At 44.5% G+C, this 24,667-nt stretch overlaps 2 protein-coding genes across 6 annotated transcripts in view; both read left to right on the forward strand.

Annotated features, from left to right (window-relative positions):
* LOC311323321 (brevican core protein-like) overlaps positions 1 to 11,032 on the forward strand; it is a gene marked incomplete at both ends in the record, with an annotated part of 46,513 nt that extends 35,481 nt beyond the window's left edge. Inside the window, 1 exon segment of the mRNA XM_084455522.1 lies at positions 10,932 to 11,032. Within this exon segment, the coding sequence (XP_084311648.1) occupies positions 10,932 to 11,032 (101 nt within the window).
* Positions 11,033 to 12,530: 1,498 nt separating this feature from the next.
* LOC311323057 (myocyte-specific enhancer factor 2D homolog) overlaps positions 12,531 to 24,667 on the forward strand; it is a 26,065-nt gene continuing 13,928 nt past the window's right edge. For all 5 annotated transcript variants that reach the window (XM_084455192.1, XM_084455194.1, XM_084455193.1 and 2 more), the window contains exons 1-4: positions 12,531 to 12,685; positions 19,967 to 20,440; positions 23,833 to 24,036; positions 24,324 to 24,461. In XM_084455192.1, the coding sequence (XP_084311318.1) occupies positions 20,387 to 20,440; positions 23,833 to 24,036; positions 24,324 to 24,461 (396 nt within the window). In that variant the 5' untranslated portion in view covers positions 12,531 to 12,685; positions 19,967 to 20,386. The remainder of the gene's footprint in view (positions 12,686 to 19,966; positions 20,441 to 23,832; positions 24,037 to 24,323; positions 24,462 to 24,667) is intronic.

The raw sequence follows: 24,667 nt of genomic DNA on the forward strand, positions 1-24,667 counted from the left end.
GCCATTTTGATATGATCAGCAACTCTTCCACATTTTCTTTCCACTTGTGCCAAGCAGTTTGACTGCAAATAATAGGCTAACAATAATAATAATAATAATAATAATAATAATCATCATCATCATCATCATAATCACAATAATAGCCTGTTATTGTATAGTTTTTTCCTAACGAAATAATAGCATGTAATGCCCACGATGATCAAAATGACTGAATGTACAGTTTATCATAGAAATATAAATATATGTATATAATTTTTTTTTTTTTCATAACTCTATTGAGATTTGTGGCTGAAAATATTTGAAATAGGCCTATTCTAAATTAGTTCAGCAATAAATAATCCCAATGAATAACAATACTCAAATTTAAAAGAATCCTAAGATCCAAATTGCTGAGTTCCATTATGCATTTTCCAAATGAAAATATAATGCACAAAGGAGAGGGAGGTGAAGTGCCAGTGTGTTCTTAAACAAGAGCTTATAAGTAGCCTAACTTTGGAATATTCGTTCAATATCAATCAAATAAAGATGAAACATTAGGTTCAATATGAATGTAATGTAGGATATCACAAACTCCTAACTGATTTTTGTATATCATAAGTCAGGTGATGCAGCCAAAGTTTACTGTCACTAAATAATTTAACTTTAAAAGTTTTTGTGAAAAGGTAATAAGCTTGTCCAGCAGCTCTCGAAACAAATAGCCTTCGGCTACTATCCAAAGTGTGATACTGGATTTCATTGTACAATGGCCTATACTAGATTTTCTACAAGTTTGGAAGACAGTAGGCTAAAGGCTAGCTTTTGAAAATGTACTATTTTCCACGGTTCTCGAAAGAATACAATGAGTGGACACATGCTCAAAGGGCTTTTATTTAATTGCTGGCTCACTCATAGGCAAACAGCGAACTACATTGGGAACAGTGTGCGATTTAAATATTCACATTTTAATTAATTTTCGACAAGGACATGCGCACACGTAGTGATTGAAGTGATGCGCAACCCTATGCGGTCTGATGAAAATTGGTACAATACAGTATCAGAAATGATGAGCATAATCAATTCGTTCCACACAGCATGTCTCTAAGAAGATTAGATTTTTATTATTTTATGACAGAGACCTTTTCGATTTTGATTATTTTGACAGAAAGACGCGTGCGTGCGTGTGTGTGCATGCGCGCGCGCGTGCGTGCGTGTGTTGTGTGACGGACTATTCCGATATTCTGAAAGACACATGCTAGGGGTTCTAGAAATAGTGCTTAAAGTGTTATTCAGTGAACCTCTCCTTTAATGGAAGACCTCTCCGCCTTGGTGTGCGTATAGGTCTATGGGTTTCAAACAGACAGGTGCAGGTTTCAATCATGCTGAACATAACTCAATCGAAATGTGACCTAGGTATTTCTAATTTCACTTTGCTCCATACAGTGATTATCAGGTAGCCTAATGTCAGTCAATGGTGCTTTGGAATTGATTTTAGTCCTACATAGGCCTACCACTTGATCAGATTTACACATTTCTAAGTCTTCCCTTCCATTGTGCTATCCTTATATCTCCTGTGCTGTGTCACGACGATGGAAAAGAAATAGCTTAAAAAAAGGAAAAAAGGTGTGGGTTTACCTGAACCACAGTATTCGCTCAGTCACTTGCACTTCATCTGACGTCCTGAAACAGAGAAAAAATACACTGGTTAAGAAGATCTTTCCTATTACAATACCCTGACTATTCATTGTGTGGGACGAATTAACCCCCAGACGCAATGAGTGTAGGCATATTATTAATAACATTCGAGATCATCTCAAATTCAACGATATTGTTTGATATCTAATGTGAACACCTTAGTAGCCTGTAGTAGGCCTTTAAGTGCACGTGGTGAGCCTGTACGCAACTGCTCGCGTGTGCAAGATGTTCCCAATGCACGTGTGTGTGTGTGTGTGTGTGGGGGGGGGGGGTCTACGATACAATCCAATGATACAGACAATAAAGTGAAAGCCGTGGTCTGTTAAAGATGGGCTATTTGAAAGTTATAGGGGAAACCAAGAAGCCGAAACCTCACATAGGCTACCGTTTTCCCCAACTACTTTCTACCCACCATCACAAGGCTTTTCATCAACCTCTTTCTAAATCAGATTTATTAGAGTTAGTCCCCAAATAGCCTACTAAAATCCTTGTAGTCACACATTTCACAAGGGATAGAGGCAAGAAATAATCACTCAAGCAATACTTAACAGATCACCAGGCTGCAGTGCATTATAATTGACCAAATGTTCACTATTTCCAAACGCCCAGAGGAAAACGACAAAAACCGCCTCTCACTTATAATAGCCTATGTAAGCAATCGAAAAGTTAGGTGACAATCCCGTGTGGTACGCTGCTCATGCCACCATGTTCAATAAACACATAACTGCATGTTATGTTTGAATTCCTCTTTTCTAATCCCTATGGTTCAATATGTGTTACGTAACAGGCCCCTTAAGCGCTTTGCTAATCCAGTGCTGCTCCAGCCCATGTATTGTGACCGCGCACAGCTGGCTTCATAATCATCTTTGTTTTTTTTGTTGTTGTTGTTGTTGTTTTTTACAAGCTTTTTACTCTTGCTATTTAACGCATGGGCCAGAAAATGAATGCACAGGTGATGTGGGGATCGTTTAATTGCAGCCTGGCTCTATCAGGTAACTTTTGGAGAGTTTTGGTCTAAAAACATTTGACAGGTGAAGGCCATTTCTAATGTGAGAATCATTTGAGTTGACATACCAGGCACGTATGAGTGTAGCCTATGCCTACACCTTTAGAGGAAGTAGTGAGGACAAAGTGGTGTGTTTTGTGGCCCTGTTCATTGTTAGCAGACTACTTAGACCTAGCCTACAGAACGTGCATGCTTGGAAGAGGCTGCTGTTCTAAAATGTCCATATTGGCGCAACCACTGCAGTCTTACACACAAGTGGGGGAGTGTTAGATTAATGTTGTTTCTATTGCGATGAATAGGCTACATGGTGTCTACATTTCCCAAACTTCTTGATATTTCCTATGGTCTATAAATGAATTTATTACAATGCCCCTTTAGAGTAGGCTATGCTATTAGCCAAAAAGAGATAATTTAAATTCGGATTTCTGCGTTTCATTAGGCTAGCGTTACAGTCAGAACGCTCCAAATCAAATATAGAGATGAAATGACGAGTGAAAGGGAGAAATACAGCAATCCATGTTCGAAGACCTGTGATTTTTAATGGAAGATAATGCCAGCGTGACCTCCAACTCCTCAGCAAGGCAAACTTGGGTAAGCTACCCAAACCCCGATCATTCTCACACCAGCACGAATCCACATCATATGTGAATTTCTGTGTCAATATAGTGGAACTAGGGCTGTCCGATTCTGATTGTTTCTCGTGTTCAAAAGGCTACTATTGGCTGAAATACCCTAGCCCATAATGTGGGTGGTGTGCACATGCACCAGCACTCGATTTGATGAAAAGAAAAAAAAAGATAGGCCCACATAATTTAGTCTATCTGAAATTAGATCGTAATACTCACCATGTTATCAGACTAAACTATAAGCAATGCTTCTCTTTCAACTGATTACCGTTTAGCCACACGGTGAACCGTTAGGCAAGGCGACCCACGACAGATAGCCTAGATAAAACCATTTGCATAACCTTTGCATACGAGCGCCCAACACAGCAGTCAGAAATATAACCAATATGTGGCATCTAATTTCATGCCAATGTTCTCCTTACCCACTTTGCAGAAGGGTGGTTCCTATGGACTGGTCACGCGCTTCCCAGGACACCGAGCATATGGCAGAGCTACGCGAAATGAGCACCTTTCCAACAAAATAAGCCGATTCTTGTTCGTGACGTCGCACTGGCACGATCCATTCATTTTTAGCCAGTCGGGTTGCCCGACACCATGATTCTTCACACGACGGTAGCTACTCCACACACAGACAGCCCCGTCATCCCCCTTGCAAAGAGGGAGTTGGGGCTGCCCGCACTCCTCGCTTTCCACAGATCTCTCGTTTGCTTATGGGCTATATCTCGTGTGTCCGAAATCATATACGATGCCCAAGGCCCACCCCTTCGCGACTCAATGCGGTAACATCTTTGTCTCCACCCTCTGAAATTCAGAAATGAATTAGACAAGTGGATGGAGTGACAATGTGGACCTGTCGCAACGCTTTATGCTACTCACGCCCCCTCTCGCGCGCGCACACACGCACGAACGCACACACCCACCCACACACACACACACACACACACACACACACACGTAGGCCTACACGCCTACTTAGTGAAATGATATCCATATTTTTGTTATGTTCACCTCTTATGTTTGACATCAACCCGCATGCTTGGATAACGTTAACTATAGGCCTAGCAATAAGGCAATATGCCATAAAGGGGATGTTGAACATCAGTTCAACCAACGCACTGTCGGACTGGACATTGCACTGTTAGCCCCAAGATCCACAGGATGTGAGTTTGTTGGAGGCAATCTCAGTTGTCTTATTGTCATGATCACGCACGGGGTTGTGTGGCAAAAATCCTCTTTGAATGTTCAATGGGTGTGATGGGGAGGTCCACCAAACTGTCATTGTGCACTAATATTGTTCAAGCAAATAAATACATACACTTACCCATTTTGCTTTTCTGTCCACAATTTTTGGATGTTTTCCTGGAAACCACCAAACAAATGCAGCTATTGTTTCATTGTAGGCCTAACTGCTCTCCCCCGGCCCTTAGAGCCAGTGCTTGGTAACCAAGGGTGGGCAAGGGGCTCCTTTTGGAAGCCGGTGCAAGTGCAGCTAATGGGCTAGGGATAATACACAATGGCCCCGTTTTCTCCCAGCAATGCATGGGAACCCGGATCCATCGCAGTTGACAAGAGACTTTCAGAATCGTAATGAGATGACTGAAGTTCATTATCAACCAGACCCTCCCACCAGCCTTCCAGTCTTGCTTCCAGACGCACGCACACACACACACACACACACACACACACACACACACACACTCTCTCTCTCTCTCTCTCTCTCTCTCTCACACACACACACACACACACACACACACACACACACACACACACACACACACCAGTGAGCGAGAGAGACATACGTTGCCAAGAGACCACGCGTGAGAAGCAGACACTTGGGGGATCGTATGGGTCAAAATCTCAGACCCGCTACAGCAGCAAACCACATGCATATAGCCTACTTTTGTTTTATCTTTAGAACTATCAGACATGCACAATATACGTTTGACGGTGGAGCGTGAGAAAAGTAGTATGCTCGGTCTACAACACAACAAAGGTTAGGTTACTACACGCACACTGTTCGAGAACTAACGTGGATGGTAGGCTATTATAAGGCGCCAGAAAGAAACAAAAAAATGAACGAAATAGACTCTTCTTTTTGCATAACTGTTTTGAACATTACACTAGCTATATAAACCTTTTTAGCGCATGGGTTTTTCATTGTTTAGCCTCACATGCTGTAGGTTATAGTAGGTGGAAATAAACATGCTATGCAACCACAATAAAAACATAAGTCTATAGGCCTACACAATGTGTTGACTAAGCAATATGAATAAATTAGAATAATAGCAACAACAGATTTGCAATAATTAGAAAGCAGCAATTGTCCCATTTCTCCCAACGCTCTTAAGAAGGACGGCCGCGCACCCCCGTTTACGAAATGGTTGGATCCTAGTCGCGCCATTATTCAAATTGAGGACCTGTAATTTGAATAATGAAAATGAGTGGTATTTAGGTTGGTTTAAAGATGGAGTTTGAAGACATTGTCCACTTACTTTTTTGCTCATTCGGGCTAGATGGAGAGATATAGACTACACGTGGGCATTAAGACAAACGAGCAACATGTCTGCACATACAGATGCATACAGAAGTTGCATACAGAGGATTAATAAATGCTAATATCACATGGACAAGGAATGTCTGTATTTTTCTGGTCCCTCTCTCTCTCTCTCTGTCTCTCTCTCTCTCTGTGTGTGTGTGTGTGTGTGTGTGTGTGTGTGTGTGTGTGTGTGTGTGTGTGTGTGTGTGTGTGTGTGTGCGTGTGTGTGTGTGTGTGTGTGGTGGGGAGATTGCGACTGTGTATGGCTGGTTGATGGGGGTGAGAGTGTCTATGTGTTGTCTGCATTTCTGCGTGTGTATGTGTGTGTGTTGTGTGTGTGTGTGTGTGTGTATGTGTGTGTGTGTGTGTGTGTGTGCGCGTGTGTGTGTGTGTGTGTGTGTGCGCATGCATGTGTCTGGGCCTGTCTGTCATGTGTGTGGGAATGTGCCGCTGTCATGGACTGAAATTGTGTGTGTATGTGTACGTGTGCGTGTGCGATTGTGTGTGTGTGTGTGTGCGCGTGTGCGTGTGTGTGTGTGTGTGTGTGTGTGTGTGTGTTGTGGGCACATCTTTTAGATGTGTGCTTCTCATTTGTCCATGTGTTAATTTGAGCATTGCTGTAAATAGCATAAATATTCTACATTTAAGGCTGATGGAGGTTCTCCTATATAAATTACATTAACAGCCTGGCTGGATGAATCGATTTTTAGTTAAACCAGTGTCAAGTGTTGAGATCTCTTGGAGGCACCAATGATCCCGCGTTCTATTTTATTTTGTTTTCAACAAAATGTTCAGAGATTGTAAAGCACGTTAGACACATAGCCTACTACGTTCGGCTAGTTTTGACAGCTTCAAGAAGTTAGAGAAAGCTGCCAATATATTTGATAACATCAAAGCACTGTCTATAGACAATATTGACAATATTTATTAACGTCATTATAAATTAAGAGATGCACCGAGATATAGACCGTCTAACCTCCTTGGTTAATGATATAAAAGATATGTCAAGAATAAATTAGTAGGCTAGCTGTCCTACTGGCGTTCCTCAATTTTTTGACGAGGACTATTTTAGATCATTTCAGTTGACAAAAAAACATTATTTTGGTATTAATATGTGCTTATTGCCCATACCCCAAAAGCATGCGCTATATGGCACCTGTTAGCTCTATTGGCCTATGGGTAAATTAGGCTCTTTCATTTCACGGTGAAATAAAAAATAAGACTGGAAGGTAAAATTTAAGGAAACCACAGAGGGAAAAAAATAAAAACCTAAAGTGAAGGCACCTGAAGTGCGCAGCACGGGACCGTCTTCATTCTGACCACAGGTAGGCCTAGCCTGCTGAGCACACAGGTAGGCCTAGCCTATTGAGCACACAGGTAGGCCTAGCCTGCTGAGCACACAGGTAGGCCTAGCCTGCTGAGCACACAGGTAGGCCTAGCCTATTGAGCACACAGGTAGGCCTAGCCTGCTGAGCACACAGGTAGGCCTAGCCTGCTGAGCACACAGGTAGGCCTAGCCTATTGAGCACACAGGTAGGCCTAGCCTGCTGAGCACACGACGTGAAACGTTTAATAGGAGGTTAGAGACTCAGACAAAACGTCACCCAAATGAAAAGTGCTCACACTCTGCCACATTCGACCAAGGTTTGCTAAAATTGAGCGGAGTTGTGTTCTTTCCCCCCAAAAGAGCGCATATTGCTTCCGTTTTACGAAAGCAGAGGTGAGTGTGAGTATGCATTTTGTTATTATATTATTATTATATTATATAGCCTATAAGTGAAATTGCTGTAGGCTACAGCTGACTATATCCGAAGCTGAAGTTACAATGTTGCTTCAATGTTGCTGAAGCTACAATGTTGTAAACTTTGTATTCGACCTGAGAGGTTGAAGTTCTCTCGCCATCAGAATAGCGTATGTGAAAATAAGCTGACCTGCTGAAATGCACATTATGCATTTTGACAAGGAGCTAGGCTACCCCTTCAGCGATGATGACATCTCTTGGCCAAGTCTTTGGGCATCTCACAAAAGTCCTATATTAGGAATGATGCATGCAGACTAGCGATTCTGCAGAAAGAAAAAATAACCTGCAAATATGTTTTGGTATGAGTTTTCAAATACATTTGACTTAAAAAAAATAAAAAATCTCATAAAGGTACAGCCTGGTTGTAGTTATACTGTAGACTATATATATGAGCTATGGGTGTATCCAATAACCCAAACACGAAGTGCCTGCCTTGGTTAGCCTATATCCTTACAATTAGGGTAGGCTATCTCTGACCTGTTTGATATCCATCGAGATGTATTATGTTATCCTCTTCCAAACTGAACATTAATTTTTACCTCTTTATCTTGTTTTCGATGCACGTGAGAAAAGAGATTTGGCTTAAGGGGGCTGTGCTTGTGAACCACTCCCCAGAGAATTGGAGAAATTAAAACTAGGCTATCGTTATATCATTTTTGGGACATAGGTATAGGCCTAGGTCTATAGGCTACATCAGTTCAGATGTATTGATCACAAAAATATAAAAAATATGCCTACAAATTCTAGCCTGTGGTTGTTATGGACTACAAATATGACTATTATAGCCTAAACGAGAGCGTTTCTCATATTTATTCACAAACCGCTTTCACAACATCTGGAATAAGCATCTCGACTAAGACATATTTCGATTAGGCTAAATATTTGAAATATTGAAATAGACATGAATAAAATCGACAAAGGGCATGTTGCCAAATATATTGATCAAAACAAATGGCGAGCAAACTCAAATGTCGATGAAAGTGTGTTAAATCTGAGTTAAAACATGGATGTTAAAGCATAAACAACAGCCTTATCCCTCAGTAGATTATTTTGCATGGCTATCTATTAGGCTATTCTTTTGAATTGCATGGGTATAAAAATAGGAACATGCCTGCAAGGTTATTTCTGGCACATGCCTATATAGAAAACATTAATCAGAAGCCTATGTCTGGAAAACAATCCACTTTATGCAGTATATCCCCCCCAAATATTGCTAGTTGTGTATTACAGTAGCCTACACGATCTTGCTATTGACGGCTGTAAAACTTGCACTAACATTGCTACTCCCCATTATTATTTTTTTATTTCATGTTATTTAAGTTTAAATATCAGCTCTTTTTGGACATGCCTCTTTCTGCATCTCCAGGCATTCGTTTGCGTTTGGGCTTTCAAATTACTCCGCCTAAATAGCCTACATTTCCATGTGTGAATTACTTTAAAATAAGTTTATAGTCTGATAATTGTCTTCCTCAACTGTTCATTTGATGTGGGTTCTTGCATTGGTGGTGCGAATTGTGGTATACATGATGAATACCATTCTAAGGCGTATGCTGCCATCATGTGGTTACATTTTGTATTGTACATCCCCAGTCATCTCTGGCTCTGAACTGAAAATTATACTCGATTGTAGCCTACTGCTCCCACGGCTTTCCCTCCGTCTCCCAGGTCTTTATCACCCAATCTACTCGCTGCTTATTGAAAAAATACACTTTTAAAAAATGTGTGCATACGTATACTTGTGTACATGCATACACAATGGTCACTGAGTCAAATTCCATCCATCTTCATCCGCTTATCCGGGGTCGGGTCGCGGAGGCAGCAGTTCCAGCAGGGGGCCCCAGACAGCTCTGCCTGGGGAATCTTTAGCCGCTCCCAGGCCAGTGCGGAGATGTAATCCCGCCACCTAGTCCTGGGTCTACCCCGCGGCCTCCACCCAGCTGGACACGCCTGGAACACCTCCCTAGGGAGGCGCCCAGGAGGCTTCCTCACTAGATGCCCGAACCACCTCAACTGGCTCCTGTCGACGCAAAGGAGCAGCGGCTCTACTCCAAGTCTCTCCCGGATGACTGAACTTTTCACCCGTGAGTCAAATTCCTCCTATAGGCTATGAAAATGCACTTGACAAATAAACCAAATTCTGACTCTTATGCTCAGGTAAAATAAAAAGTCTGTTCTCGCTTGAGACTTCAATTTATTGAATTCCCCTGATGTAGTGGACTTGGTTTGGACTTTGATGACTTCATTATTGCTCCACTACAACAAAACACACTACACACTACAACAAAACAACAACAATGTGATGTTAGTCCAAGCAGTGACACAGTGACAGGGCTGCTCCGAGGGTTACTGTGCTGTCTTAACTCTCAGTTTGACCGTATTGTCATTGGCCGATGCTTTCAACTGGTTTCACACTCTCTCCTGCCATGCAACTCCTGCCTGGGTTGCTGCTGCTGAAGTGACTATGTGTAAATGTGTAAAGTAGTCTAGAATAGTCTGCTGTAAGAGTTGAATTAAAATGATGAAATTGATGAAATCACACACAAACACAAATGTATGCATGGATGTACCGCATGCCCTGTTTATGGGTGACAGTGGTGCAAGCTTTTGTTTCTCCTGTCACCATGGTGACAGTGTGTTGCCAGGCAGCAGGCGGGATGCGATGGCCCTTGGGAGCATTGTAGGTCACTGCACACTAAGGGCTCTCCGCCTACACACACACACATACACACACACACACGCACGCACTCACACACACACACACACACACACACACACACACACACACACACACACACCTCTCAGCTGAACTATACACCCTCACACACACTCTCACACATACACACATCAGTAGAGTGAGTAGACCTGTGTGTCTGTGTGTGTGTGTGTGCGTGCGTGTGTTCGCCTGTGTGTTGTGTTGAACGGTAAAGCTGCTTACAATGCGATTGTCACTGTAATAAACCCTATGAAGTGCTGTGCCAAGATGCTGTCTCTCTATCAGACGCTGTGTTCCTCTGACAGACACACACACACGCACACACACACACACACACACACACACACACACACACACACACACACACACACACTGCTTATGGTAGTCCATTGTGACCGATGATGACTTCTGCTACTGGTTTGTGGGTTCTTTGGTGACTGTACAGTCCAATGCGTGATGCACAGTCTGCCACAGACAGGGCAAGTGAAGGCCTGACCCGATGGGGCAGGTGTAGTCATGGCCGCCTTTCTCCTCTCTCTTTTTGCCAGATGGTGTTTTCTTCTGTTCTCCTCTGCCAGCTCTGCTCCTTTGTGACAGAGTCCACGCCAGGAGGAACGATCTGCGGCAGCAGCTTCCATGGCAGCAGGCTGTATCTCACACTTCTTTAGGAGGGTCTTGAGCTTGTCTTTCAGCCTCTTCTTCTGGCCCCCTGCAGAGCGACGGCCTAGGTGGCCACACACACGCACACACATCCCATGCAACCCAAACAATAGAGACAGCTTTACATAACCATAATATTGTTTCACAATTAATAATCAAATGGGTCACTAACCTACAGTAGGCTACTGACATGGTGCAGTAAACATGCCAAGAAAACTATCTTGTTTGTGTATGGAACTTATAGCATTCATAGGAAGTATTGTGATCCACTGATTGTGGACTATTATATTATTCAAATCTTGCATTTTTTATGAGACTTGACATTATGTTCTGAATGAAACTCCGCTGACCACTTATCGGCCCAGCAACAGGATTTGTGTAATGACTACACCCTCCCTTTCCTCCATGTTAACCATGAATGTGTAAACTATGACAGAAGGGCTAGATGTTAGTTGATAGTGTCCCATCTGTTTGCAGTGTATTTCCCCTGTACCTAAGCTTCTTACATAACAACACATTCTAGGTAATCTTCTCTATCCCCTTTCTCAGCCTCCATTTCTCTCTCTGATTTCTCCACACTGAATCAGTATGACTCGTCATACTAGGTTATTGCCAGAGTGCTCTAAACACACAGAGGTCATAAAGATGAACCACAATCATGATTTCAGAAAATCTTTATTTCTACAGGAAATGTCTTGTGGATCACAAATAGTACTTCCCCGTTTCAACAAGGGCAACTATTTTCAAATAATCAGACTGTGCTCTTCGAGTTGTGTACTTTTTATACACATAGGCCTACCACGTTCAGATCAAATCAGTCTCAAATAAGAGCCTATACCGTGACTATTTGAAGCAGGCCATAGCACAGTACCCAAAGGGCCATTTGTCCCGAGCAAAAAGCTGCTGTTCTCCCCCCATCATGTATGTAGGCATATGCCTGCCAACACTCCTTGAAAAGAGGTTATATAGCCTAGGTCATTTGGGCAGGTTCATCAGGCCACATCAGAGATGGTAAAAGGAATTAGAAACCAAATACATTGCGGCTATAAAACGGAATTCTAGCCTACCTAAACATTAGAAATAGCCCCCTCTTCTGACACTAAAAAGACAGCTAAAGGGAAACAAGAAGCTTGGTTTTATTTTCTGTCACCTCTAAGAAATTATAACTGTTTAATGTCCTTGCCTACTGCCGCTGACCACCGATTCACTACACAGATAACGGATCGTCCCATAGCACAATGGGAGGCTGATACTACAGCGCTAGGCCACAGTGACATTTTCTCCACATGCAAAATCATGCAAAAGGTAAATACCGAAGCGGAGGGATACAAACACTGTTGCAGAACATGGCCGTCACCTCCGTCATGTCCTTTCTACAGATCCTTCCCATTTACAGTAACTTACCCTGTGATTGGCTTGGCATCTGGGGCATTGGCTTCCTATTGGCCCATGACACATCAATCATGAACTGGTGGGAATGACGTAGGCTGTACACTAGGCTACACTGTATCGTTTGGAAGGATATAATAGTTACTTCTTTACTAAACGGAACAAGGAGTAAGGGATTTGTGTAAATAGAAACGGAGTTTATGATTATTTAATAGCATCTGTTAGAATATATCTCTTAATGAAGTCATTCGTCTCTCGTTATTTTGGACTGTAACATTTCAGGGTAAGTAGAATGATACATTTCCTTCCTTCGTTTTTTCTCCTCGCTACACAAGTGTTTGCTTCGTTGTTTTAATCAAGCAAAGCAAACCAGTCACATATGCTTATTCATAATGATAGTCGCATCAAATGACCGTTGATCTGTTTTAGATACCCTATAATTCCTTGCGTCCTCACTCGCTCGCACCGTCTGGTTGTTCTTTAATAGGCAATAGGCTATTTTGTCGGAAGAGTTTCTGGGAAGGTAGACTAATGGCTGTCGTTCGGCTTCGTTCAAGATTGCGAAATGGCCTAAAAGAACACCTTTGTTTAACTGCAAAATGTGCCGAAATAAACCAAACGAATTGCCCATGATGGTAGTCTGAACGTTAAAGTGAGGTTAGAGGGTGCTTACATTTTTGACAGCAGGGCCACTACCAATAATAAGAGCTGTCAGATGCTACTTGCGAGCTGTCACTGCAGATTCTTCATTGGCTGTCTGTCCCTGATGGTCTCTGTCAAGTAAAATGCAATTTACCGTGATACAAGTCGGGTTATGGGATTGTATGTAGGCCTATGCTAAATTGGTACACATTTGTCCTCTGTGTTGTCAATCCATCTTCAGCAGAGCTGTCAGTCGATGACGAAATTGAGCAGGTAGGCTATCATGAACACGGATAATGTGTCAGGGAATTTATCTCCACATCTATTTTACGTCTTGTATGCGGAAAAATGTTCTTTCTCATCTTTGTTATCTTAAAGTTAAACCTTAAAGATAAATCTTTAGAAACCAGCCGGAGGTTTTACAGTACATCTAAAAAGTGAGCTCAATGGACTGACATCTAGTGTGATACTAGTCTACTGTAATAGGCTACTGTGTCTGATATTGAGTGAATAACTAGTCAGTTGGTTATTTTGCCCATACTGTATTTTGGATAGGTCTATATCGAAGGGTCTTTGCTTCACATTAAGTGTAGCCTATCAGGGCAACATTTCCAGGTAAACATTGTTTTGTCTGCTATTCTGGGATTGCCTTGTCAAAAGCATTGAGATCAGGTGTTGCCTCACTGGAATCAGGCTGCTTTTTAGTCATCCAAAATCTCAGCCTGCTGTTTTAAGAGTAACTGTCCTGAAATTAAACTTCACAGAACTGAATACATCCTTGAATTCTGTCCCTCGTGGCCTGTGATGAACATATTATTTCAGTAAAACTTGAAACATGAACACGATTCTCGGTGTCATGTGAACTTGAAAATGGCAGCCATGTTTCATGTAGGGTCCCAACGGGGTCAGACTTTTCTTGTCTGACACCAGAGCTGCCGGGGTAGAAGCAGGCCAGACAGCTCTGTTCTTCAGGGCCAGTTTGAAGGAGACCTGTTACCCTGCTTTGCCCCTCCAACAATCAGGGAATCATTTAATCAATTATTGGAAATACAAACCCACTCATTTAACCCCCCAAAACTGTGCTGGACAAACCTCAGGTAATAATAACATTTTAACTTTACAATCTGTGAGTGTGAGATGTATGCTTTCAAATATACATTATCATCTGATATTCCTCTTCAGCATTTGGTTGGTTTTAGCCGAGTAGTTTCTATACATACTTCACAAGATGACCTACAGTATCATGATCACAGATGGATCACACATGACTTATTTGCAGGCCACTCCATTTACCACTATTTCCCTGTGGTAAAATGACTCCTTTTTAATGATCTACACAAAGAGGTCATGAAAAGGGCAGCTTTTCCAAGTGGAGTAAATGTAGATATATTGAATTTAATTGCAGTTTAATTCTGTGGTGTGACTGCAATGTCTGCAATGTTCAACATAAGCTCTGGTGGTAATTCATTGACAGTTGAAACCGTGCGTCAGGCTCGTTCACAGTCTTTCATCTCCACTATGTTCAGTTGTTTTGTCAGGCTTGCTTGCCTGCCTGCCCCCAGTTGCAACTGTCACATCAGTCACCTTGACAGGGTTTCTTGAACACTTCAGCAGTAACAATCTTGAACTCTACTCTCATATGTATGACTGGAGTCAAATGGTTATTAATTTAATAAAGAAACATCCGGTTGGCATTTTAAACTGAGTATTGGAAGTCTGAGTGACAGTATGTGGTTGAAGGCATTGGAAAGGTCATATGCAACCCGAAGAGGTCATAGGAATTTGAAAGGGGGATTACAACCTACGATATAACCATCAAGTCCCCCTCATATCCCAGCCACCCCCCTATGTCAGGTGGGAAAGTGTACTAGTCGATTACACCCTACCAGTCCTTTCAGGCTGCACAGGGGTAGAAAAGAAGGGATAGGGGTTGATTTTAGACAAAAGAAAGGTCAGATATCCAGCTACATGTCCCGAGGTCAAAGGTCATTATGCTAAATTAGAATATATTGCTAATCAATATTTTGGAAATTGGGCCCTGCAGATCGCAGCTCTATGTTACCTGTCTGATAGGCTACTAGCGGACAACTGCTTAAGACTTCAAAAGACTAATGCAACCCTGTCCCTCATTGTGTGGGAGTCATTTTTGTACATTTGATATCCCTGCGCCTCATATCAGGACTTGGCCACATTTCTTTGACCAATAATCCTATAAAGGTCAATGCCACTAATGACACCACATGTCTACACACAGCCTTGATGAAATGATCCTTATCGCCATCAGAGGCAGATCCATGGATCATGAAAACAAGCACAGAGTGATTCAAAGCACATCCAGCTAAGTTCATTTGGTCAAAGTGATGGAGGCCCTGACTTTTCAAGATAATGACTTAATGAGTCAATCCTGAAAACCCACGTTGGTTATTTATGACAAACGTAGACGTCCCCGTCTCTCCCGAATGTTCAAGAGCGTCTCTGGATCTGAGCTTGAGCTGAAGCGTGTGTGTCGATGGGCTCCTGCATGTCGTGGAGGGTGCTGGGGTGAGGGTTAGGGTTAGGGTTGGAGGGTGCTGGGGTTAGGGTTAGGGTTAGGGTTAGGGTTGGAGGGTGCTGGGGTTAGGGTTAGGGTTAGGGTTAGGGTTGGGGTTGGAGGGTGCTGGGGTTAGGGTTAGGGTTGGAGGGTGCTGGACGGAGCCATGGCTCCCCAGGAGCCAAACCGCCGCCTCATTATCAGGCCCACTGATCAGTCCTCCAGCCAGATCCTAATTGAGCCATCAGCGCCTGTAGGGGGTTAGAGGGAGGATGGACGTGCCAATTACAGTAATGAGGGGTAGCAACGCAGAGGGCAGCAGGGAAGAAGGCCGGCAACCAGCAGAATACGGCTAATCAAAAAATGCCAACTACAGCCTGACCAATCAGCGAGTTCCGGTTTCTATATCATCATACTGTTTAATACCTGGCCTGGGCACGGGCATATTTGAGACGGGGGACAGGAGAGATCAATGAGATATAAGACATAAAATGCTGAACTAGTGTTCTTGGAGTTGCGCCTTATATAGACAAGGTCATTATTTGGAAACCGTTCACGTGGGGCAGCTACTATCTTGTGTGTCATAACCCTTTATTTGGTTTGGGTAAAAAAAAAAATATATTGTGGTTCTTCTCTTCTCTGGCGGACTTCTTGGATATTTGTTTGACTCTCTAACTGGAGGGAGGCTGCTTGATTCGATTCATCTCTATTGGGAACTGTTTTGAGTTGTACCCATGTAGACATTTGGGGATGCTATGCACATCCCATACATAATCATGGATGTGTCCAGTTGTTGTTTACTATTGCTGTGCTAGAAATAGATTCCAGCATTAAGAGTCTAAGTTCATCAATTTTTCCTGGAAAAACAGATCTGCACAAATCCAGAATCGAGACCAGAATTGATCTCATTTTCAGCAGGGGGTTGGAGATGAGTTTACCAGGATTACTTTAGTAGAAATGGAAAAGCTCTCCTCATGACCATCTAGTCATTCACTCATTCATTCATCTAGTCATGGATGCTATGCTATGGGCTTTAAATCCAGATGAAGTGCTAGTTTAGCGTAGCGTTGTTTGATTATGGGAATTAGGGAATGAACCTTTGGATGCTCTCAGTTCATTTTCCTGTAATTGCCAGCGATGTCACAGATTGTTAACTGGCCTACATTAAGTAAAGCCCTGCACAAACACAGCCCTGCAGCGTTCACCATCATCAACATGGTTTTGATTTCATCTGAATAATGTCAAGAGAGCTTCTGTAAAGCTTTATGTTGTGTTTTTAAGTGAGGTTGTGTTTAATGCATCACAAGTGTTTCGGGGTGTTTTGTGCAATCTCCTAACAATATAAAGCAATGTATTACTTTGCTCCTCTGTTCGTCCAACCACTCTGTTACTATCGTCACTAGAGCTGTATATTATATCATTTCAGAATTGGCATTACAGTGTGAGCATGTGCAATAGTTACATCACAGGATGTGCAGACAGGCAAATTAACTCAAACAGGTCATGCTACGACATTTTTGCTGCTTGATACAAAAGGAAAACTCACAGTTCTCATTTTCCATGACTAATCCACAAGAGAAGTTTCTGTCTGTCTGATATAACAATTTATTCAGATTTCAGGGTTATTGGATACATAGAGTTTGTTGCTAGTGAGCGACATGCACAGCGAACCATCACAATCATTCTTCATTATTCAGTCATCTGGTGAAAATTCCTGTATTTTTTCAAATTGCAATATATATCGCAGAAAAAAATATTGCCATGTCATTATTTTTCCAATATCATGCAGCCCTAATCATCATCCATCATTACTGCCTGAAACGATGCACCTTTCACCCCAACCTACTGTTTTATGATACCGACTCTTATGCTGTAACCACTTCACTGTCTGTTGCTATGTCTTTGTAATACGGTGAGTGTGTGTGTGTGTGTGTGTGTGTGTGTGTGTGTGTGTGTGTATATGTGTGTGTTGGCATGCATTTCAGCAAGCTACCTCATGCTAAGAAATCCTAGAAATCCTATTTAGAAATCCTAGCGAGGCCCTTGACTTGGTGGCACGTTTCCTGCCCTCACCGTCCAGCCGAAGTGAAGCAGGTTTTGTGGAGGAGCTGAATGTTCTCCAACACCTCCAGATATGGCTCAGCATGTTCTCCATCTGGCCTCACAATGATGCCAAAGAACGGCAGTGGCCCGAAGGGTCAGAGCTCGAAACGGAAACGCTTCAGAATTTACATAATAGCCATAAGGCTGTGACCATGTTGTGTAGGCAAGCGTGTGTTATTGGATCGCTAAATGTGGCATAACTGGACAGTTTTATTGGTCAGGACCTCATGAATAAAGCACGTAAGATGTAGCATGTAAACATTCACCGGATACTTGTACTGTAGGTGGATCCTGTGTAATATTGTGTCACTCTTCTGGCGCCTGATTATTATTGCACGAGGTCATCTATATTGTCCAATATGCAGAAGGAACATGCAGCCGCAGACAAACGAAGAAGGCAAGTGCGCATATCAGGGTTGTCAGAGTGAAAACTGTATCCTAGTAGATGGTAGAGTTCCAAGAGTCTATCTGGACACAAGGGAGCCAAGTTGGCAAATTGGGGGGTATGCTCACCGCATGCCAAACTCCAAGAGCATGGTGCGGAGGGGAACAGCTGTGACAGTGAGTGAGGGGTTGGGGGTGGAACAGAAGGTGTGGTAACAGCTGTTACAGCATGTGGGTGAGCTTTGCAAATATGAAGGGGGAAGGTAGGACACATGTAAGGGGACACAGGTGGTGGGTCTGATTTGAGAGGCTGACCATGTTCTCTGGCTGGCATAAACCAGTCTCCTGTTGGTTCATTGGCCGCTCGCTGCGTAGGCAAACTCGCCAGCGACGTTGAGGTTCCACTGTAGGATTTCACTACAGCTGAGAAATAAAACGGCAAGAGTTGAGTTCGCTTACTGAGGCATCGCCGCTTCGCAGCTCCCTCCACGTGCGCAATGACATCTGCTTAACGGAAACCAGGCACTGCTGGAGCGAGTGAGCGTGTTGTATGTGGAAGGTGAAGAGGAATGAGATTGGTTCCAGGTCCTATGACTTTGGCAGGAAGTGGAGGTGGTTGGGGGGGAGGGGGGCGGGGGCACGCAGAGGGAGAGAGAGCGGGGGCTGCCGCGGAAACTGATGACATCACGAGCGCTGTGTCTTCTGCGGCGTTCTAGCGTTCTAGACTACAGATTCAAGTTCAACTTGTTTGCAAAGGTGACCGGCTAGCTTGTTGGGATCCACAAAAGTCGAAGGGAACGGGCATCCTGAAACGTAGACGCCTGTTTCAAGGCCGTAAAGACGGATGCGATTGTCTTCTAGCGTCTCAACCTGTCCGTCCACACGGCGCCGCATGCAACGCTTTCCCATGAGGACAAAGTGTACCGATGAACTGAACGCCGTCACCTCCTTCACCGTTGAAATCGGGTTAAGCGGCATGTGAACATGATAGCCCTCGTCCCAGATTGAATCACACTCACCTGGCAGAGCACAAACGCAACCCCCCCCTCCCCCCCCTCCCGAGGACAAAAATGCGTGTCGTGAGAACGCAGATCTCTTCAGTTGTCGGTCATAACTTCTAAATCCATTTATCACTTGGTTGTGCATGGGAATCCCCCCCACCAACCCATCCCCCACCCCCCTATCCCCCACCCCTGTGGCAGCTAGGTGAGACGCCCCTTTCTCACAGACCAACTCTGACGTATATAAGTAAGAGGTCAGAATGGGAAGCACTAGTCACAATTAGCGTAGCTTCTGTCTGCGTGGGACACATTGGACTGGAATGAGTGACGAAGGTGGGGTGACATGAGATCGGGGCCTTTTTGCCCTTGAGCTACAGGGAATGTTTTCAGGTCCTCCGATCCAGTCAGGCTCGGCGTGGGGGTGACACAGTCATTTGGTGTATAATACACACTGTACATGCGTGTTAATGGTGAGGGACACTTTATATTGAACATTGAGTGCTATAGGGTGTGTGTGTGTGTGTGTGTGTGTGTGTGTGTGTGTGTGTGTGTGTGTGTGTGTGTGTGTGTGTGTGTGTGTGTGTGAGTGAGTGTAGGTATGCCCACACTAAAGGCGTAGTGTTTGCACTGCTCAGACTGGCCTGACAGCATTGCTGTGGCTGTTCGAAGCCGCAGGTCTGCATGTTTCCTTAGTACCTTGATACCATCACAGAGCAGTGTGCAACAAATGGTCTCTGATTTGCTACAAGATACCAAAGTCTGTCAGGCGCCAACCGATGCATTCAGTCACAGCCTTTGTGTTGCATGTAATGACTGTTTTGTCATTACACCCCCCCAAAAAAACCTCCACATCCTGGCTGTGGAACAATAACACACTATTTCTCTCTCGTTCTCTCCATCCTAGGAGTGACAACTTCCTGGCCCCCTGCGACGTTTGGGGAAACTGGTCATCTTTGTCACCGTCCGCCTGCCCGCCCGCCCCCCCCCCCACTCCCCCCCTCCCCCCCCCCCACCGAGCAAATGATGAACTGAGGACACCCCGTCCGCCGTCGTCTCCACCGTCTCCCTCTGCAGCTCTGCGAGGGGAGCAGGAAACCCCTCTGCCCCATCGCCCGAAACCCCGGCCAGAGGAGCGTCTGCTGGTGTGCGGCCCCCCACCCCACACACACACCCCCCATCCCCCACCCCCCCCCCCCCCACACGTGTGCACGTTCACGAGCGCGTGCGCGGCTCAGAAAGCGCGAGCCGGCCGGCCGCTCCACCTCTCCGCTGCTGAGAAGGCATTTCCCCGTCTGACTGAACCTGCTCGCCAACGCAAGGCATCATGGGGAGGAAGAAGATCCAGATCCAGAGGATCACCGATGAGAGGAACAAACAGGTGAAACATTTGGCGCTGGGTCCCCATAATCTTGTGTGTGTGCGTGTGTGCGTGTGTGCGTGTGTGTGTGTGTGTGTGCGTGTGTGCGTGTGTGTGTGTGTGCGTGTGTGCGCAGGTTTTTTTTAACAGCTTACCAAGGTCCATCTGACACCACTGGCCAGGTTCAAGTGCTCACACCTGTTATGTTCAGAGGGGCTTGATTTGAAAGAATGTGCCCCTAAAAGGTCACACTAAAAGTCAGACCGAAGGCAATTCAAATAGAAAGGAGATTGCTTTTATAGTGTTGATTGCTGTTTTGTAGTGTTTTGCGTTTGACCTGTCCGATTACAAAACATGAAACGGCTACTTAACACACATTCTAAACACAAAGTCAACCTCAGGCCCGGATGTTTTCACCGAAGCGTTCGCCAGTGTTCGCCAGCGTTCGCCTGCTCCTGCGTATGTTTGCGTGCACGTGTGTCGTCGTGTGAATAGTGGCGTATGCGTGTGTTCCCGTTTTTAATGAGCGGCCGCCAGTGTGTCAGGCCAAGCGAGCCCACAAAGTTCAAACCAACATGGAGTCGGCGTGATCACCCACAGCCCTGAGGACAGCTGCACCAGATAAATCAATCCTCCCACAGCAGCTGCAAGGTAGTGAATGCAGTCATAGCTATCCAGGACAGACAGTTACTGATCTGTGTGTGTGCGCGTGTGTGTGTGTTTATGGATAAAATGTACAACCACCAATGGGCGTGTGCTTGGGTGTGTGAGCAGCCTACTGCCTGTATATGTTTGGTAGGGTTTTGGTTCATTCCTGTCAAGTGTGTGTATGTCGGGGTGTGGAGGAGTATATCTCTTCGGGGAATTGGGACAGGAGGATATTGAGGATTCTTATCAGCGTTAGCAACATGATAATGATCTCATTTGCACCTTCTCAGCAGAGAAAGAGGGTGTTGAGAAAGAGAGAAGGAAGAGAGACAGCAGGGTTAGGGGGGGGGGACTAGAGAGGACTGAAGGGACAGAAGTGAAGTTACAGCCAGCCACTTCATGAGTTTGCTGGAATAGTCGAGGGAGGGAGGGAGGGAGAGAGAGAGAGAGGGAGAGGGAGAGGGAGGGGGAGAGGGAGGGGGAGAGGGAGGGAGGGAGGGAGGGAGGGGGAGAGAGAGGGAGAGGGAGGGGGAGAGGGAGGGAGAGAGAGGGAGGGAGGGAGAGAGAGAGAGAGGGGGGGGAAAGAGGGAGGGAGGGAGAGAGAGAGAGGGAGAGAGGGAAGGAGGGAGGGGGAGGGAGGCAGGGGGAGGTAGAGGGAGGGAGGCAGGGGGAGGGAGAGAGAGAGGGGAGGGAGGGAGGGAGGGAGAGAGAGAGAGAGGGAGGGGGAGGGAGGGAGAGAGAGAGGGAGGGAGGGAGGGAGGGAGAGAGAGAGCCTGAATAGTGTGTATGGTAAATTATTTAGCTTTTATTTTACCAGATAGACCCATTGAGACGCATGGTCTCTTTTACAAGGGTGACCTGGCCAAGAAGACACCAGTCAATCATAAAAACACTAAACATACAAGGTTCATCATTCATACAAGAACAAACATCAGAGTTAGAAAAATATCAGTGTTGGCAGATCAGGCCTATTGAAACAAATCATCTACAATATAAAAATGTCAACACTGCAGAGCGTACTTATGAGAACATCTGCATTCCTCCTTTACAGAATTAGGAATGACAGTTTTAAACTCTCCAAGGGTCACTAATGTGTCCAGGCGAGGCGCGTTTTGTATTGTGTTCGAAGCCTCCGGAGCACAATAGGAAAAAGCAGACTTGCCTAGCTCAGTAAGGCCCTGGGAACTTTAAGAAGAATCTAGCTCGCGTCGTGTCTGATAGCTAACATCAGTAAAAGAAAACAAATTACAAAGGTAGAGGGGAAGTTTACCAATGAGTGCTTTGTAAACAAATCAAAGAAATGGAGCTGTCTACGTGTGTAGAGAGAGGACCAGCCCACCAATTCATATAGTGAGCAATGATGGGTAAGTGAATTAGCATTGCTAATAGAACGTAGGGCAGAGTGATAAAGTGTGTCCAATCTCTTTAGTACAGTGGAAGCTGCATGCATGTACAGAATATCTCCATAGTCGATTACTGATAAGAACGTTGCTTCAACCAGTTTCAATCTGGCTTTGACTGGAGAGCAACATTTATTTCTATAATAAAAGCCCAGCAAAGGTTTAAAGGAGAATGCTCGTTTTTGACAACCTGGACCTTATTTACGGCATATTATAAGACGTTTGACTCACCGAGATAACTTTGGTGTAATTCAGAGGCCTGTAGAAGAAATTTTAAATCCAGCGCGAGCCAGTATATCCATGTAATGGCGGCGGACGGGGCACCGAGAATGCAGCTTGTAAAAAATGTATTTTCTGCCGCGAAACGGTTGTTTTCATCAATCTGTCTTTATGAATCTCTAGTTGTGCTTCCATAGAGCGAGGGTTTGTTATGGTATTTACATGCCTCTGTAATATGATCTTTAGAAACGTCTTTAGAAACAAATATAGCTTCCCCACTTGCTCCAGCACGCATGCGCACAGCGCGCAGACTGGCTATCTAGCTGTCTGTAGGCTACACTCACGGCTCACATTCTCTACGCTACGATCGGCTTGTTGGTGCCTGGAATATTGTGTGCAATATGGCTGAATATTGATCAGATTTTGAGGATATAGAAGACGACTTAGAATATGATGGAAGCCGATCGTAGCGTAGAGACTATATGAGTGCTGTAAGACAGTTTGTCATCCAACCAAATCCCAAGATATTTATAGGAGGAGCCTTGTTCAATGTGCTTGCCGTCAGATGTAAGGATGCTGACCTCTGGGGGGGAACCAGCCCTGGAGAACGTCATGAATTTAGTCTTTTTTGGCATTTAAGACCAACTTCAATTCATGTAGGGATGATTGCAGTGACTGAAAGGCGGTCTGACGTTCTTTGATAGCCTGAACCAGAGAGGGAGCACAAGAATACACCACCTGATCATCAGCATAAAGATGCAGTTTGACAGATTGTATCCCGACTCCCAGATCATTTATAAATAATGAAAAAAAGCACCGGCGCTAAAACTGAACCTTGAGGCACACCTCTGACACACTCAAGGAAGCTTGACTTCATGCTTTCAATATATACACACCGAGTTCTCCCAGCAAGAGAACTTCTGAACCAATCAACAGCCCTTTCACCGAGGTCAATGTTACTGAGTTTGGTTAGCAACATCTGGGGATCAACAGAATCAAATGCTTTTGATAGATCAATTAATAAGGCTTGCTTTCTGTCTAAAGCTGTTCACAGATGACTCCATTGACACCTAGTTATGATATTGCCCTCACATTTATCCTCATACCCTCCCCACCTCTGTCCTCCCTCTCCTCTGCGCGTGTCAGGTGACCTTCACCAAGAGGAAGTTCGGCCTGATGAAGAAGGCCTACGAGCTGAGCGTGCTGTGCGACTGCGAGATCGCCCTCATCATCTTCAACCACTCCAACAAGCTGTTCCAGTACGCCAGCACGGACATGGACAAGGTGCTGCTCAAATACACCGAGTACAACGAACCTCACGAGAGCAGAACCAACGCCGACATCATTGAGGTAAGGGATGATGTCACTGAGTTAAAGGATGAGCATTTTTTTGCAAGGACCCATTTGATTTTTTTTGCTCCTAGGGGGCATGTGCTTGTCTTATGGCGTACAGTGTGCACCCTTGAATAAGCACGAGGTATATCCCAGTGCAGTATGTCAGGTCAAGTGCCAGATATACAGTCTGAACTTAAAAAAAGAAAAAAGAAGCTATATTGCCTAATAGCCTACTTGCAGGTTCATTGATATTTGCAGGCATTCGTTCATATTTCGATTCGTGACCTTCTTCCTGTCTTCAGACATTGCGAAAGAAAGGCTTCAACGGTTGTGAAAGTCCTGAGCCCGACGGAGAGGACTCCATCGACCAAAGCCCCCTCAATGATGACAAATACCGCAAGACCACGGAAGACCTGGACATCCTCTTCAAACGCTACAGCGTAAGTATCCCAGTTCTCCACTATCTCTCTAGCTCTCTAAAATTACTCCATTCTCACTTTAATTGAAGTCATGGGGCTTCATTTGTTCCCTAGGGCTCATTGCAAGTGTTTATCGTTAAATCAATCGAGCCTGAAGATCTGAACTCTCCTCTCTCTCCTCTCTCTCCCCTCTCTCCCCTCTCTCCCTCTCTCTCTCCCTCCCCTCC

The sequence above is a fragment of the Borostomias antarcticus genome, assembly GCF_949987555.1.
Source record: "Borostomias antarcticus genome assembly, chromosome: 21".
Lineage (NCBI taxonomy): Eukaryota > Metazoa > Chordata > Actinopteri > Stomiiformes > Stomiidae > Borostomias > Borostomias antarcticus.